This window comes from Delphinapterus leucas, chromosome 17 (assembly GCF_059928025.1).
Source record: "Delphinapterus leucas isolate spDelLeu-1000000601 "Yukka" chromosome 17, BTC_Dleu_Yukka2, whole genome shotgun sequence".
Classification (NCBI taxonomy): domain Eukaryota; kingdom Metazoa; phylum Chordata; class Mammalia; order Artiodactyla; family Monodontidae; genus Delphinapterus; species Delphinapterus leucas.
Genome location: NC_143145.1, coordinates 28,963,780 through 28,978,707, shown reverse-complemented (window position 1 = coordinate 28,978,707; position 14,928 = coordinate 28,963,780). Strand labels below are relative to the sequence as shown.

General features: G+C 34.5%; 1 protein-coding gene and 1 non-coding gene across 7 annotated transcripts in view; one reads left to right on the top strand and one right to left on the bottom strand.

The window, feature by feature from the left end:
• Positions 1–14,928, top strand: part of EBAG9 (estrogen receptor binding site associated antigen 9) — a 31,296-nt gene that overhangs the window by 5,221 nt on the left and 11,147 nt on the right. For 4 of the 6 annotated variants that reach the window (XM_089898810.1, XM_089898807.1, XM_089898808.1 and 1 more), the window contains 4 exons: positions 4,901–4,998; positions 7,981–8,059; positions 8,789–8,947; positions 11,156–11,263. In XM_089898810.1, the coding sequence (XP_089754936.1) occupies positions 4,916–4,998; positions 7,981–8,059; positions 8,789–8,947; positions 11,156–11,263 (429 nt within the window). In that variant the 5' untranslated portion in view covers positions 4,901–4,915. Of the gene's footprint in view, positions 1–534; positions 660–4,900; positions 4,999–7,980; positions 8,060–8,788; positions 8,948–11,155; positions 11,264–14,928 lie in introns of those variants that run through there. The other 2 variants (XM_089898811.1, XM_089898809.1) reach the window with 1 other exon arrangement.
• LOC115801943 (U6 spliceosomal RNA) lies at positions 1,587–1,690 on the bottom strand. The gene has a single exon (XR_004022320.1). It is a non-coding gene; the product is annotated as a U6 spliceosomal RNA (small nuclear RNA).

The following is a 14,928-nucleotide window of genomic DNA, read 5'->3' as shown; positions in this document are numbered from 1 at the left end:
CTTTAACTAGTTCCCAGTTCCTTAGCATTTCTTTTATATAAATCATACCTTTTGATTTAATCATAGGGAGGCAGTATGAGTGTGATCTTTTAGGACTCAATCATTAGACTACCTGGGTTCAGATTCCACTTTTGTAACTTAACAGCTCTGTGTCTTCGGGCAGCTTACTTAACCACTCTGTGCCTTGGTTTCCCTATCTAAAATAGGAATAAAATAGTACTTACCTCCAGTCCTTCATAGGGTTGTTCTGAGCATTAAACGAGTTATGACATGTAAAGCACTAAGAAAGCTTGTATTAGAGTAAGAGTTAGCTATTATGGTATGTTGAAATGCTGCTGTGAAATCAGAGTTCCATTCCTAGAGAAATTCTGTAATATGTTTCTTGTCACTAATTGACTTAGTTTCCTACTGAAAATTGGCTCTCCACAGTTGCAACTAATCAATATAAAATAATGGTATTAATGACTTCTTTTAAGATTCTAATCAGAATCTGAAAACTCATGACATAATACTGTTTTTTTAATGTCTTATTAGATTGTTTTTACTAGATTTTTGAGCTACAGTTGACACAAAATGAACTGCACATTTTTTAAATGTGAAATTTTATCAGTTTTGATTAATATATACACTCCTGTGAAACCATCACCACAATCAAAATAGTAAGTATATCCAGTACCTCCAGTACTCATGCTCCTTTGTACTCCATCCTTCCCACCCCTTCCTGCCCCATCTCAAGTCACCACTGATCTATTTTCTGTCACTAGAGATTTGTTTGTATTTTCTAGAGCTTTTTTTTTTTAATAAATGGGATCATATAGTATATATTCTTTTTTTGTCTGGCTTCTTTTCATTCAGCTTAATTATTTTGAGATATATCCATGCTATTGCTTGCAGTAGTAGTTCATTCTTTTTTATTGTTGAGTAGTGTTCTATTATATGTATATACCACAATTTGTTTATCCATTCACCTGTTGATGTACATTTGGGTTGTTTCCAGTTTGGAGCTATTAAAAATAAAGCTGCTGGGCTTCCCTGCTGGCGCAGTGGTTGAGAGTCCGCCTGCCGATGCAGGGGATACGAGTTCGTGCCCCTGTCCGGGAAGATCCCACATGCCGCGGAGCGGCTAGGCCCGTGAGCCATGGCCGCTGAGCCTGTGCGTCCGGAGCCTGTGCTCCGCAGCAGGAGGGGCCCCGACAGTGAGAGGCCCACGTACCGCAAAAATAAAAAAAAATTTAAAAATAAAATAAAGCTGCTATTCAAAAACAACACATTTTTGAATGGGTGTATGGTTTCATTTATCTTGGGTAAATTCCTAAGAGTAGAATGGTTGGGTCATATGCTGCATGTTGGTTTAACTTTGTAAGAAACTGCCAACTGTTTTCCAAAATGGCTGTATCATTTTACCTTCCCACTACCAGTGTATGAGAGTTATGGTTGCTTCACATCCTTGACAGTACTTGGTATTTTTAATTTGAGCCATTTTAACATGTGTGTAATGGTTTTTAAGTGTTTTTCTTTTTAACATCTTTATTGGAGTATAATTGTTTTACAATGTTGCGTTAGTTTCTGCTGTATAACAAAGTGAAAAAAAAATGGAACGCTTCACGAATTTGCGTGTCACCTTTGCGCAGGGACCATGCTAATCTCTGTATCGTTCCAATTTTAGTATATGTGCTGCCAAAGCGAGCAATAAGTGTTGTTTTAATTTGCATTTCTCTGATGATTAATGATGTTGACCATTATTTCAATGTACTTATTTACCATTGTATATCTTCTTTGGTGAAGTGTCTATTCACACCTTTTGCCCATTTTTAAAAAATTAAGTTGTTTTCTTACTGAGTTTTGAGAGGTTCTTATGTATTCCAGATACAAGTTCTTTATCAGATATATGCTTTGCAAAGATTTTCTTCCAGCCTGTGGCTTGTCTTTTTATTCCCTTAACAGTGTTTTTGAATTGTAGAAGTTTTAAATTTTGATGAAGCCCTGTTTATCCTTTTTTTTTTATGGATTGTGCTTTTGGTGTCGTATCTAAAAAAATATTTGCCTAACCCAGGCCACAAAGATTTTGTCCAATTTTATTTTTCTAGAAGTTTTGTAGTTTTAGTTTTTGGTTTTTTTGTCTGCGTTGGGTCTTCATTGCTGCTTGTAGCTTTCTCTAAGTGCAGCAAGCGAGGGCTACTCTTCTTTGTGGTGCTCAAGCTTCTCATTGTGGTGGCTTCTCTTGTTGCAGAGCACAGGCTCTAGGTGCGTGGGCTTCAGTAGTTGTGGCATACAGGCTCCGTAGTTGTGGCTTGCGGGCTCTAGAGCACAGTCTCAGTAGTTGTGGCGCATGGGCTTAAGTTGCTCTGTGGCATGTGGGAGCTTCCCGGACCAGGGCTCGAACCCATGTCCCCTTCATTGGCAGGCAGATTCTTAACCACTGCACCACCAGGGAAGTCCTAGTTTTAGGTTTTATATTTACATCTGTGGTCCATTTTGAGTACTTTTTGTAAATGGTGTGAAATATGGATTGAAGGTTTTGGGGTTTTGGTGGCTTTTTTTGGCATATGGGTATCCAGTTTTTCCAGCACTATTAGTCAGAAAGACTGTCCCTTCTCCACTGAATGGCCTTCACATGTTCATAAATTTCAGTTGTTCATATTTTGTGGGTCTATTTCTATACCTTCCATTGATCTATTTATCAGTCTTGACTCCAGTACTACATCATTTTGATTACTGTAGCTTTATAATGAATCTTGAAATCAGGTAGTAGCCCTTCTGCTTTGATTTTTTTCAACATTGTTTTGACCATTATAGGTCCTTTACGTTTCTATATGAATTTTAGAATTAGCTTATCAAATTTTAGAGAAAAAAGCTTGCTGAGATTTTGATTGGGATTTCACTGAATCTGTAGTTCAATTTAGGGAGATTTGATATCTTAAAAGTATCAAGTCTTTGAGCCATGAAAGATCTTTAAGTTAATAAGGGTCTTTTAATTTCTCTCATCAATATTTTATAGTTTCTAATACATAAGTCTTTCATTAGATTTGTCCCTAAGTACTTTATATTTTCTGTACTCTTATAATTTTTAAAAATTTTAGTTTGTGATCATTTGTTGCTAACATAAAGATACAGTTGATTATAGATTCCATTGAATTTTCTACATGGACTATAGATACAGTTTTACTTCTTCCTTTCCAGTCTGAATGCCTTTTATTTCCTTTTCTTGCTTGACTGCACTGGCCAGAACCTCTGCTACAGTGTTAAGCAGAAGTGACAAAAGCAGATGTGCTTATGTTGTTCATAATCTTAGGTGGGAAGTGTCCAGTTTTTCACCATTAAGTCTCATGTTACTATGGGTTTTTCATAGATGTCCTTGGTCAGGTTGAGAAAGTTCCCTTCTATTTCTAGTTGGTTGTTTTTAAGGAGTTTTGTGTCTGTTCATAAGATACTGGTCTCTAGTTTTCTTTTCTGATCATGCCTTTGGTCTAGATTAGTGTCAGTGTAATGGTAGCCTCAAAGAGTGAGTTGATAAAAAATCCCTCTCCTTCAGTTTTCTGGCAGTGTGTGTAGAATTGGTATTACTTCTTAAGTATTTGATAGAATTCACTCATGAAGCCGTCTGGGCTTGGGGGATTTTTAACTACAAATTCAATTTCTTTAATAAATACAGAGATTTTCAGGTTATCTGTTTTTTCTTGCTGTGCTTTCATAACTTGTTTCTTTCAAGGAATTTGTCCATTTCATCTTGTCAAATATAGGCATAAAGTTATAATACTTTCTCAATATACTCTTCATATTTGCAGACTCTCTAGTAATGTCACCTCTCTTTTATGATATTGGCATAATTTGTTATTAGGGACATGTGTTTTGGGTTCTTATGTACTTTTGATTAACTGACCCCTTTATCACTATGAAATGAACATTTTTATGTCTGCTAATATTATTTTCCCTAAAAATCTACTCTGTGACATTGAAATGGTCAATTTAACTTTCTTTCAGTTAGTGTTAGCATGGTATATTTTTCCGTCATCCTTTTGCTTTTAACCTATTTGTGTTTTTATACTTAAAGTACATTTTTTGCAGGCAGCGTGTAATGATATAATTCCTTTTTTTATCCTATCTAACAATCTCTGGCTTTAAATTTGCATTTAATGAGATTATTGCTCCAGTTAGATTTAATTCTGTCCTCTTGCTATTTGTTGTTCCATCTAATATTTGTTCCCCTTTACCTTGTTTTCTGCTACCTTTTCTATTGAGTATTTTCTATCTTCTCTGTTGGCTTATTAGCTATAACTGGACTTTACCCCTCAGAGAATATGATTTAATTGATTTACTAGGGGTGGGCCCAGTTATCATTATTTCTTTAAATATGTGTGAACTACTGGACTAGATGATCTCTACAGTTCACTTCCAGTTTATTAGCTATGTGCCCATAAGTTATTTGACCTGTCTTAATTTCCTCGTCTACAAAATGGGTATGATAAAATGTATCTATCTAGAAGTTAAAAGTTTTATATATTTTGAATAGTATTAATATGTTCATATGATTCAAATTTCAAAAGGTGCAGAAGACTCAGTATATACTGTTTTATACTTTTTTGATTTTTCATTTTTTAATAGAAAAATTATAAATAAATTGTAAATAGATGATTTAAGTACAATTTAAAAAAACATTCTGAGAGTAGTTTGAAAAGGTTTTTTTTCCTTCCAACTATTCAAAACTCTTCAAAACTTTCTTGTCAATACGATTTACATTTTAATTTTAAAATTTACTGTGTTATATTTGTACTTTCTAAAGGAAAGTAAAAAATATGTCTGATTTTTACAGTTCATAGTAGGACTTTTCAGGTTGACTTCAGAACATGAGTATAGCTTATGAAATCACCTTAATGTATTTATTTTTGTGCTTTTTCCACAGGTTTTGATTCCCACCATGGCTATCACACAGTTTCGGTTATTTAAAGTTTGTACCTGCCTAGCAACAGTATTCTCATTCCTAAAGAGATTAATATGCAGGTAAAGAAATTTTATGTTCAAATTGACCTGGTTATCTTCTTGCTGATTTTAGATACCTTTGTAACTACAAAAAGGCAGGACATACTATATTTAAGCTAAATATCTTGATTGCAATATTCATTTATTAATCTCTAGTATTTTTAATATTTTTTTCAGATTTTTATATATTTTTTCGGATCTAGAAAGTAGAGGTTCAGTTCTTTTCTTTCAAATTCTTACATCTTCCATTAAAATAACATTCTCAGTACTATAGAATTTCAGAGATAAACTAACTTTCATTGTTGTAATCATCAGAAAGTTTTTATGTACATAATTGTTTTACTATCAGGATATTTTAAGATGGTTAGGTGGAACTAGGCATAGGCTTTTCTTTTTTTTTTTTTTTAATTTATTTTTGGCTGCATTGGGTCTTTGTTGCTGTGTGCAGGCTTTCTCCAGTTGCAACAAGCGGGGACTGCTCTTCTTTGTGGTGCACGGACCACTCATTGCAGTGGCCTCTCCCGTTGCAGAGCACAGGCTCTAGGCACACGGGCTTCAGTAGTTGTGGCTTGCAGGCTCTAGAGCGCAGGCTCAGTAGTTGTGGCACACGGGCTTAATTGCTCTGTGGCATGTGGGATCCTCCGGAACCAGGGCTCAAGCCCCTGTCCCCTGCATTGGCAGGCAGATTCTTAACCACTGCGCCACCAGGGAAACCCCCATAGGTATTTCTTTACACATTACATTATGAGTGTTATTTTTCTGTTAAAAAAAAAACCACTTTAACAGAGAAACCCCAAACAGAATAGATTTTTTTTTTGTCTCTTAAATAATATTCCAGAATGTACAGGTAGTCCAGGGTAGATAAGTCCTTCTGCTTCAGTAAGTCATTCAGAGACTCAGATTCCTTCTATTTTGTCATACTACCAGACCCTAGAGCTATAGTTCCTAAACCGTATGCCAAGGTACTTCAGGGCTTGCATTACACTCATGGGGTACTGTAGGATACTTCAAATTTTCCAACAAAACACAATGAATGTGATAGTGTCTATTAAACACTAAACAAACTGTTGGCTCAAGGTAGTTCACATTTGCAACATTAGATCCTGCAGTATGTTTTGATGATGTTCTTGAATATTTGAGATAAGTTTTTGTTTACTTGTATTTTGGGTGACCTATCTTTGCAAAGCTAGGTTGTATTTAAAAGCAAGTACTAAACCAAAATTAATATGGAACAGAAAATAAGGGTGAATCCAAGGCTTGAGGAGCTGTGCAGTATCCAACAGGCACACACATTCCATTAATAAGTAATTGTGGTTATTAAAGAGTGAAATCAACATATTATTTTTTCTTTAAATTCATATGTATTTTTTTCTAATGGCTACTAAGCAGATAGGACATACATAAGTATTAAATTGTTTGGGCCTAACTACTTAATCAGTGGAATTGTTAGGTATTTCTTTTGGCCTAGGAGTACTGTGAAAAAAGTACCGACACAGTAAGAGTAGGATAGAATAAAAGAGGAAATGGAAGGCAGTCAGCTCTTATTTTTAGTGGATATGATTTAGAAGTTACACACAATTCTGTTCACAGCCTATTATCCAGAGCTTAGCCACCTAGCTGCAAGGGAGGCTAGGAAATGTAATCTCAAGCTAAATGGCCATTTTATAACTTCTAAAACTCTGAAGATTAAGTGGCATTGAATTTATTGTTAGAAGTAGCATAGCCAGAAAAAAACTAGGTTAAAGCAGGATGAGTGTGGGTATTAATGCCAGGAGGCTGGAGGTTAAAAAGAAGTAGTTGTGTTAACAGTGGTGGTAAATTATAGGTGCTTTTCTCTTTGCATCTGTTATTTTCTAAAACTTTTGTTGAATATAGATTACTTTTAGTATAAGATATTGCCTTTGATTTAAAAATATTAAGGACATTTTTGTTGTCACTATGAACTTCTCTTGTCAACGTAAATATGTTTAGGATTGATTGTATGTTCAGTTTGAAAGAAAACTGACCCTTTGTTAGAATAAGCTTTTCTTGTCAGAAAGAACCTAGATCATGTGTTCTAAAATACCAGGTTGACATCATAAATTTAGTAGTAGACTGTATTACTTTTTTTATTCATCCTTTAAACAAAGTATGATTTCTAAACTTAGCTGACTTTACCAACTAGTTCTAAGCAGATGCTTCATAGATTATTTGAAATGAAGCAAGTGACTGATCGTTTATAATAGCTACCAGTTTTTAATGTGTTATTAAAAAGCAGGCACAGTCTAGTGTCTAGCTATTTTAAATGTCAGTTAAATCCTCACAACAACCTTGCAAAGGTAGGTTTGAATACCTGCCTTTTACAGATGAGGATACTCAGGCCGAGAGATAGGTAATTCTAACTAGATTCATAATTAATAGAAGTAACATTGAAAACCATGGTTTACACAGATTCCATAGCCCCTGCTCTTAACAACTCTGTGACAATACTTATCTTCTTTAATATAGTACTTTTCCCATTAATCCTTAAAACTTGGGTACAGTTTATAGTTGAACCCAGTGATTTTCAAACTTCTTAATAGTTTAATAGTAATCTTAATGAGAAACCAACTATGTAAAGCAAAAGCCAGGCCACCCTGGTTAAAGCAGCATAGGTATCCGAGAGCTTCACTTACAGAATTCACAGTACTCTTAGGAGCATGGTTTGAAATCAGTTTGTGTTTTTGTTTTTGGCTTTATATTCTTCCTGAATTTGACTATAATTCTGAATCCTAAGCCAAAAAGCTGTTGGGTTATCCTGTCCAGTATTTTAAAAATATTTAAAAGATATTTGATACATGCCTTTTCTTTTCATATCTTAACAGATTTTTCTTTTCATATCTTAACAATTGTTAATTATTAAAATAAATAATTCAAAAATTGAAAAAGACCTTCTCTTATAAGCCTTAAGTTACTGTCCATAGTGCTTTTACCCATGCTTGTTTTGGTAGTTTCTTGAAATAAATTATTTCATTTTTGTTTTAGATCTGGCAGAGGACGGAAATTAAGTGGAGACCAAATAACTTTGCCAACTACAGTTGATTATTCATCCGTTCCTAAGCAGGTAATTTTTTTTTTTGAATGTTGAATAAGTGTTCCAGAACCATATTTTTCAAACTGGGTTGCCGACTATTAGTATGTCATGAAATTAATTTGGTAGTCAGGGTCAGGATTTTTATTGTTGTTACTAAATTTTTTTATTCTAAAATTTTTATTTTGTTCTTTATTTTCTGTTTCTTTGCTGAGGATTTCTTTTTTTTTTATTGGTTTTAAGAGTGTTTGCTATTGCTTATTGAAGCATTTTTATAATAACTATTTTAAAGTCTTAGATAATTCCAACATTTATATCATCTTGGGTTTTGTGTCTGTTGATTGACTTTTTCCATTCAAGTTGAGATTTCTTCATTGTTCATTTGCAGGTTACTTCATGGATATGTTGAATATTATGTTTGGGACTCTATCTTATTTAAATACTATAAAGAATGTTATTATTTATTATTTTATCAGGCAATAAACCTGGTTAAGGTTAGATTGCAAGTTCTAAGTCTCCTTCTGTGGGCTGTAGTTTTAATGTCAGTTCTATTTTTAAAGCAAAAAAATTTTCTTTTGTTTTGTTGTTTGTATTTTTTTAATGGGTAGAACAGAATGTCCAACTCATAGAATATTTCTTTTAAACTTTTCATCTAGTTTTGGTATGTGGTATAAAATTTGTATTTTCCCATTGGTCAAAAAAGTTTGAATAACCAATGTTTTAGAAAGCTCATTTTTCTAATAAATGGTGAATTAAATTTAGACAGATGTTGAAGAGTGGACTTCCTGGGATGAAGATGCACCCACAAGTGTAAAGATTGAAGGAGGGAATGGGAATGTGGCAACACAGCAAAATGCTTTAGAACAACTGGAACCTGACTATTTTAAGGACATGACACCAACTATAAGGAAAACCCAGAAAGTATGTTAAAGATTTGTGCTTTTGGAGATAAAACTATTAAACCACTCTTCAGATTCCTATAATTAAAATTAGTATAATTGGTATTTGTTAGAAAGCCTATTTCTAATTAGCAATTGTGTTTTCTGTCATGTTAAAGAAGCTTATATATTCAAGTGACCTGGACACAGATCTAGTAAATTGTACCCCCAAGTCTTTTAAAATTGTGTCTAAGCATTTATAGAAATCCTACTGTATGTCATATTCTAGACTCCAGTCTCTGCTATGGAGACTAAGCTGAATAAGATACAGTTCTAACCTTAAAAGATTAGTTCACAGTTTAGTGATGTCTACAAACTGATAAGTAGTTTCCATTGTTTATAACCATTATCAAACTGATGCAAGGCTCTGAGAACTTAGTGTAATCGTTGTGGGTTTGTGTAGTCATCCACACTTTATTTTATCCCTTTTGAGTTATATAGTTATATATGGACAATCACTTAAAGATGCAGGGAATTATTAGAAAAAGAACAATGGCTGAGTATTTTCCTTTCTTTTTATCAAAATAGTACATGTACATTTGAAAGTTGTTTTTAAATTTATTTATTTATTTATTTATTTTTGGCTGCGTTGGGTCTTTGTTGCTGCGCGCCGGCTTTCTTAGTTGCGGCGAGCCGGAACTCCTCTTCATTGCGGTGCGCGGGCTTCTCATTGCGGTGGCTTCTCTTGTTGCGTAGCATTGGCTCTGGGCGCACGGGCTTCAGTAGTTGTGGCACACGGGCTTAGTTGCTCTGTGGCATGTGGGATCTTCTTGGACCAGGGCTCGAACCCATGTCTCCTGCATTGGCAGGCGGATTCCTAAGCACTGTGCCACCAGGAAAGTCCCTGAAAATTGTTTTTAAATCAAAGAATATAGAAGAGCTTATAATGAAAAGCAATAGGGCTTCCCTGGTGGCGCAGTGGTTGAGAGTCCGCCTGCCAATGCTGGGGACACAGTTCGTGCCCTGGTCCGGGAAGATCCCATATGCCGTGGAGCGGCTGGGCCCATGAGCCATGGCTGCTGAGCCTGCGCGTCCGGAGCTCCGCAACGGGAGAGGCCACAACGGTGAGAGGCCCGTGTACCGCAAACAAACAAACAAACAAACAAAAAAAAAGAAAAGCAATAGACTTCTGCCCCATCATTCTTCATACCAGTTCTCCTTTCTAAAAGCAGCCACCCATAACTTTTTCTGTTTGGGCTTCTAGCATTTTTCATCATATCTGCATATAGTATTCTTATATTGCTATGTCCTGATTTACCAATCACAGATATTGTCCACTGACTGCATACTATGGTAAACGGGGGTTTATTTCATACCCTCTTACCCCCTTTTCAAATACTGTAATGTTTTTATTCCAGTCTACCTCATCAGTCATCCTGCTGTTTTCAAAAGAAAAAAATACTTAAAGTTCCATTGTTCAATCAAGCATAGAAAATATTTTTTATAAATATACTTATAAAATGAGGACATTATTTATTCCACAATTCTCTAATAGGGTTTTTCACCCTCTTCTAGCTTCCAGCCAGTTTCATCTGTATATTTATTTTTAGATATTCAAGGCTGATAACATTTACATGCTGTAATCATAGTTGTTTTTGTTGAGTTGTCCAAATGCATTAAGTGGTATATTTTTCAAGGAGTTTTAAATGAATTTCTTAGTAGATGAGTACCTTTTATTTTGAAAGTCTATTTTGCTGCTCTTAATAGGAACTCAGTATATTACAATAGTACCTTAATAAATTAGTTAGAATGAAAATACTTTTAAGCTACAAAACTAATACTACTGGCCTGAAAGAGTTAATGTATTCATAGATACCCACATGCTTAGAGAACTGGTTATACTTCTGGTAGGATATGATACATGTTCTTGTTTAATACAGTGACTAAAAATGCCTAATTATATTTTGGGGGGTCCAGGGAAAGTAGGGAAAGAGGAAGAGGAAAATTTATTGTTTTAGAAAAAAGTGAAATATAATTTTTCTTAGTATGCAACTGATTTGTGTGACAATTGCCTAAGAATTTTGGTACTCTATATAAACTTTAAAAAAATTTTTTTACATTTTAAATTTTAAAAGAAGAAAGGTAGAACATATTTTAAATAATTATAAAATGCTTTGGTCAGTTAATTTGTCTGTGTTTATATAGTGATGTGTAAAATGTTCCTATAATTCTCTTTCGATTAATCTTTCAGATCATTATTAAGAAGAGAGAACCATTAAATTTTGGCATCCCAGATGGTAGCACAGGTTTCTCTAGTAGACTAGCAGCTACACAAGATATGCCTTTTATTCATCAATCTGTAAGTATGCTAATGGTATCTAGGCAAGAGCTTTTTTTTCATTTCTATTTTCTTAAAAGAAGAAGAAAAAAATTAAAATGAATTGAACATAGTATTTGTATTTGTATGACTTTGAAACAGGTGTAGCAGATCAAGAGACGTTACCAATCCTGTCCTTTTATGAGATTATAAATTATATCAGATATGAAGATCAGGGTCCATTGTACACATAAAAGATAGAGACAAAAATGTTGTTGAAAAATATGACCTTTACATTTTTAAGTCTTTTGTCATTACAGACAGTTCTGGGTGTACTCTGATGCTTTCGCAAAAATGTTCCTATAAAAGGGTTTCATCTTCAAGGAATTCATGGAAAAGACTCTGACAAGTACAGGTTTCTGGTAACTGCCTATACTGCTGAACTGAATGAATAAGCATTTTCAGAACTCTAATGGAAAACTGATGAATTCATAAAAGTGCTAACAAAAGATCAAGATGAAAAAGAAATTACATGGGACTAAGTGAACTGATGAGGATGATTACAATTTTTGTGACTTTCTGTTTGAATAAAAATAAAAAAATCCCACAAGGACTCAGAGGCAAAAAATATACAAATCAATTTTCACTGCAAAGTAAAGGACCTGTTACAGTGGAGGATTACTGGACTGAATGTCAATATTATGACATAGTGTGAGTGTGTTTAGTGTTTGGTAATTGCAGTCGTTGCTTTTGTTGTGGTCATCCATTTACAATGCTTGGTGTCAGTTTATTTATCTCTTGTAAAAATAAAATACAGTGTGTGTGTGTGAAAAAGAAATATGACCTTTAAAGAGATTACCACTAAAATTTAACCTTAATAGCAGGTTATTTTTAAGTAAGTTATGAATTGTTTCCCTAGTAGAGTATATTTACATTTAAGTGTGGTTTAACTTAAAATAGATTTGACTTAAATACAACACTTCTATGGACAAAAGTAGTGAGGAAAGTATATAGCTGTGATTTTCAACCTTGGAGGCTATCAGAATCAGCTTTGAACTTTTTTTTTCTTTTTTTTTATTGATATAGAGATGTCACATTTAATTTATTTGAAACAAATTAAAGGGAAAAATCATTGTGGAAACTCTCCTATAAATGACTGAAATTCTTATATCAAACTAAGTCATTTTTTTATCTAGTGTTGATATGAGAAAACTCTTTTCTCAGTAGAAGTGCTCTATTTCTTAAGTTAGCTCCATAAATCTCTACATTCTTTCCAACTGATTAAGACAAGTTCACATTTGGAATATGAGGAGTCTGAAATGGAAGTCGAAGGTACTCAAAAGTATATATAAAGTACTTTCTAGACTAAAAGCTTTCCTTAGAACTGCGATATAAAAAGCAGTGACTAAATATATAAAACGATAGCCAGATTACCAATAAGTGTTCATCTCAAACGCAAACCATTACTTTGCATTTAGGGAAGAAAAATATTAAATTCTTGCATCTTGCTTAATGTTCAATCTGCTTATGTAAGTAGATGTTGGTTTTTTGGGTTTTTTTGTTTTATTCAAATAGAAAGTCACAAAAATTAAAATCATCCTCATCAGTTCACTCAGTCCCATGTAATTAATTTTTTTTATCTTGATCTTTTGTTAGCACTTTTATGAATTCATCAGTTTTCCATTAGAGTTCTGAAAATGCTTATTCATTCAGTTCAGCAGTATAGTCAGTTGCCAGAAACCTGTACTTGTCAGTCTCTTCCATGAATTCCTTGAAGATGAAACCCGTTTATAGGAACATTTTTGCAAAAACATCAGAGTACACCCAGAACTGTCTGTAAATGACAGAAGACTTAAAAATGACCACGGTTAAATATTTGATGAAAGTTGATGATAATACAATTGACAAGGAAATTTAGTTATTTCTGAGATACACATTTTAAAGTAATAACTAGGACTTATAACATTCTACCAGTACATATAAGATTTTTAGGAATTTCATGTAATGTCTGAAACATTTATATTAATATATTTCCATACAAATAACCCAAAGAAAGTTTAGTTTTTGTTTTTAATAAATTTATTTATTTATTTATTTTTGGCTGTGTTGGGTCTTCGTTGCTGTGCCCAGGCTTTCTCTGGTTATGGCGAGTGGGGGCTACTCTTCATTGCGGTGTGCAGGCTTCTCATTGCGGTGGCTTCTCTTGTTACGGAGCACAGGCTCTAAGCGCGCACGCTTCAGTAGTTGTGACAAGTGGACTCAGTAGTTGTGGCTTGTGGGCTCTAGAGCGCAGGCTCAGTAGTTGTGGTGCACGGACTTAGTTGCTCTGCGGCATGTGGGATCTTCCTGGACCAGGGCACGAACCCGTGTCCCATGCATTGGCAGGCAGATTCTTAACCACTGTGCCACCATGGAAGCCCTTTTTTTTTTTTTTTTTTTAATTTTTAAATTTAATTTTATTTATTTTTTTATGCAGCAGGCTCTTATTAGTCACCAGTTTTATACACATAAGTGTGTACATGTCAATCACAATCACCCAATTCAGCACACCACCATCCCCACCCCCCCACGGCTTTCCCCCCTTGGTGTCCATATGTTTGTTCTCTACATCTGTGTCTCAACTTCTGCCCTGCAAACCGGTTCATCTGTACCATTTTTCTAGGTTCCACATGCATGCATTAATATACGATATTTGTTTTTCTCTTTCTGACTTACTTCACTCTGTGTGACAGTCTCTAGTTCCATCCACGTCTCAACAAATGACTCAATTTTGTTCCTTTTTATGGCTGAGTAATATTCCATTGTATATATGTATCATTACTTCTTTATCCATTCGTCTGTCGATGGGCATTTAGGTTGCTTCCATGACCTGGCTGTTGTAAATAGTACTGCAATGAACATTGGGCGGTGCATGTGTCTTTTTGAATTATGGTTTTCTCTGGGTATATGCCCAGTAGTGGGATTGCTGGATCATACGGTATTCTATTTTTAGTTTTTTAAGGAACCTCCGTAATGTTCTCCATAGTGGCTGTATCAATTTACATTCCCACCAACAGTGCAAGAGGGTTCCCTTTTCTCCACATCCTCTCCAGCATTTGTTGTTTGTAGATTTTCTGATGATGCCCATTCTAACTAGTGTGAGGTGATACCTCATTGTAGTTTTGATTTGCATTTCTCTAATAATTAGTGAGGTTGAGCAGCTTTTCATGTGCCTCTTGGGCATCTCTATGTCTTCTTTGGAGAAATGTCTGTTTAGGTCTTCTGCCCATTTTTGGATTGGGTTGTTTCTTTCTTTAATATTGAGCTACATGAGCTGTTTATATATCTTGGAGATTAATTCTTTGTCCGTTGATTCGTTTGCAAATATTTTCTCCCATTCTGAAGGTTGTCCTTTCGTGTTGTTTATGGTTTCCTTTGCTGTGCAAAAGCTTTGAAGTTTCATTAGGTCCCATTTGTTTATTTTTGTTTTTATTTCCATTACTCTAGGAGGTGGATCAAAAAAGGTCTTGCTGTGATTTATTTCAAAGAGTGTTCTTCCTATGTTTTCCTCTAAGAGTTTCATAGTGTCTGGTCTTACATTTAGGTCTCAAATCCATTTTCAGTTTATTTTTGTGTATGGTGTTAGGGAGTGTTCTAATTTCATTCTTTTACATATAGCTGTCCAGTTTTCCCAGCACCACTTATTGAAGAGACTGTCTTTTCTGCAT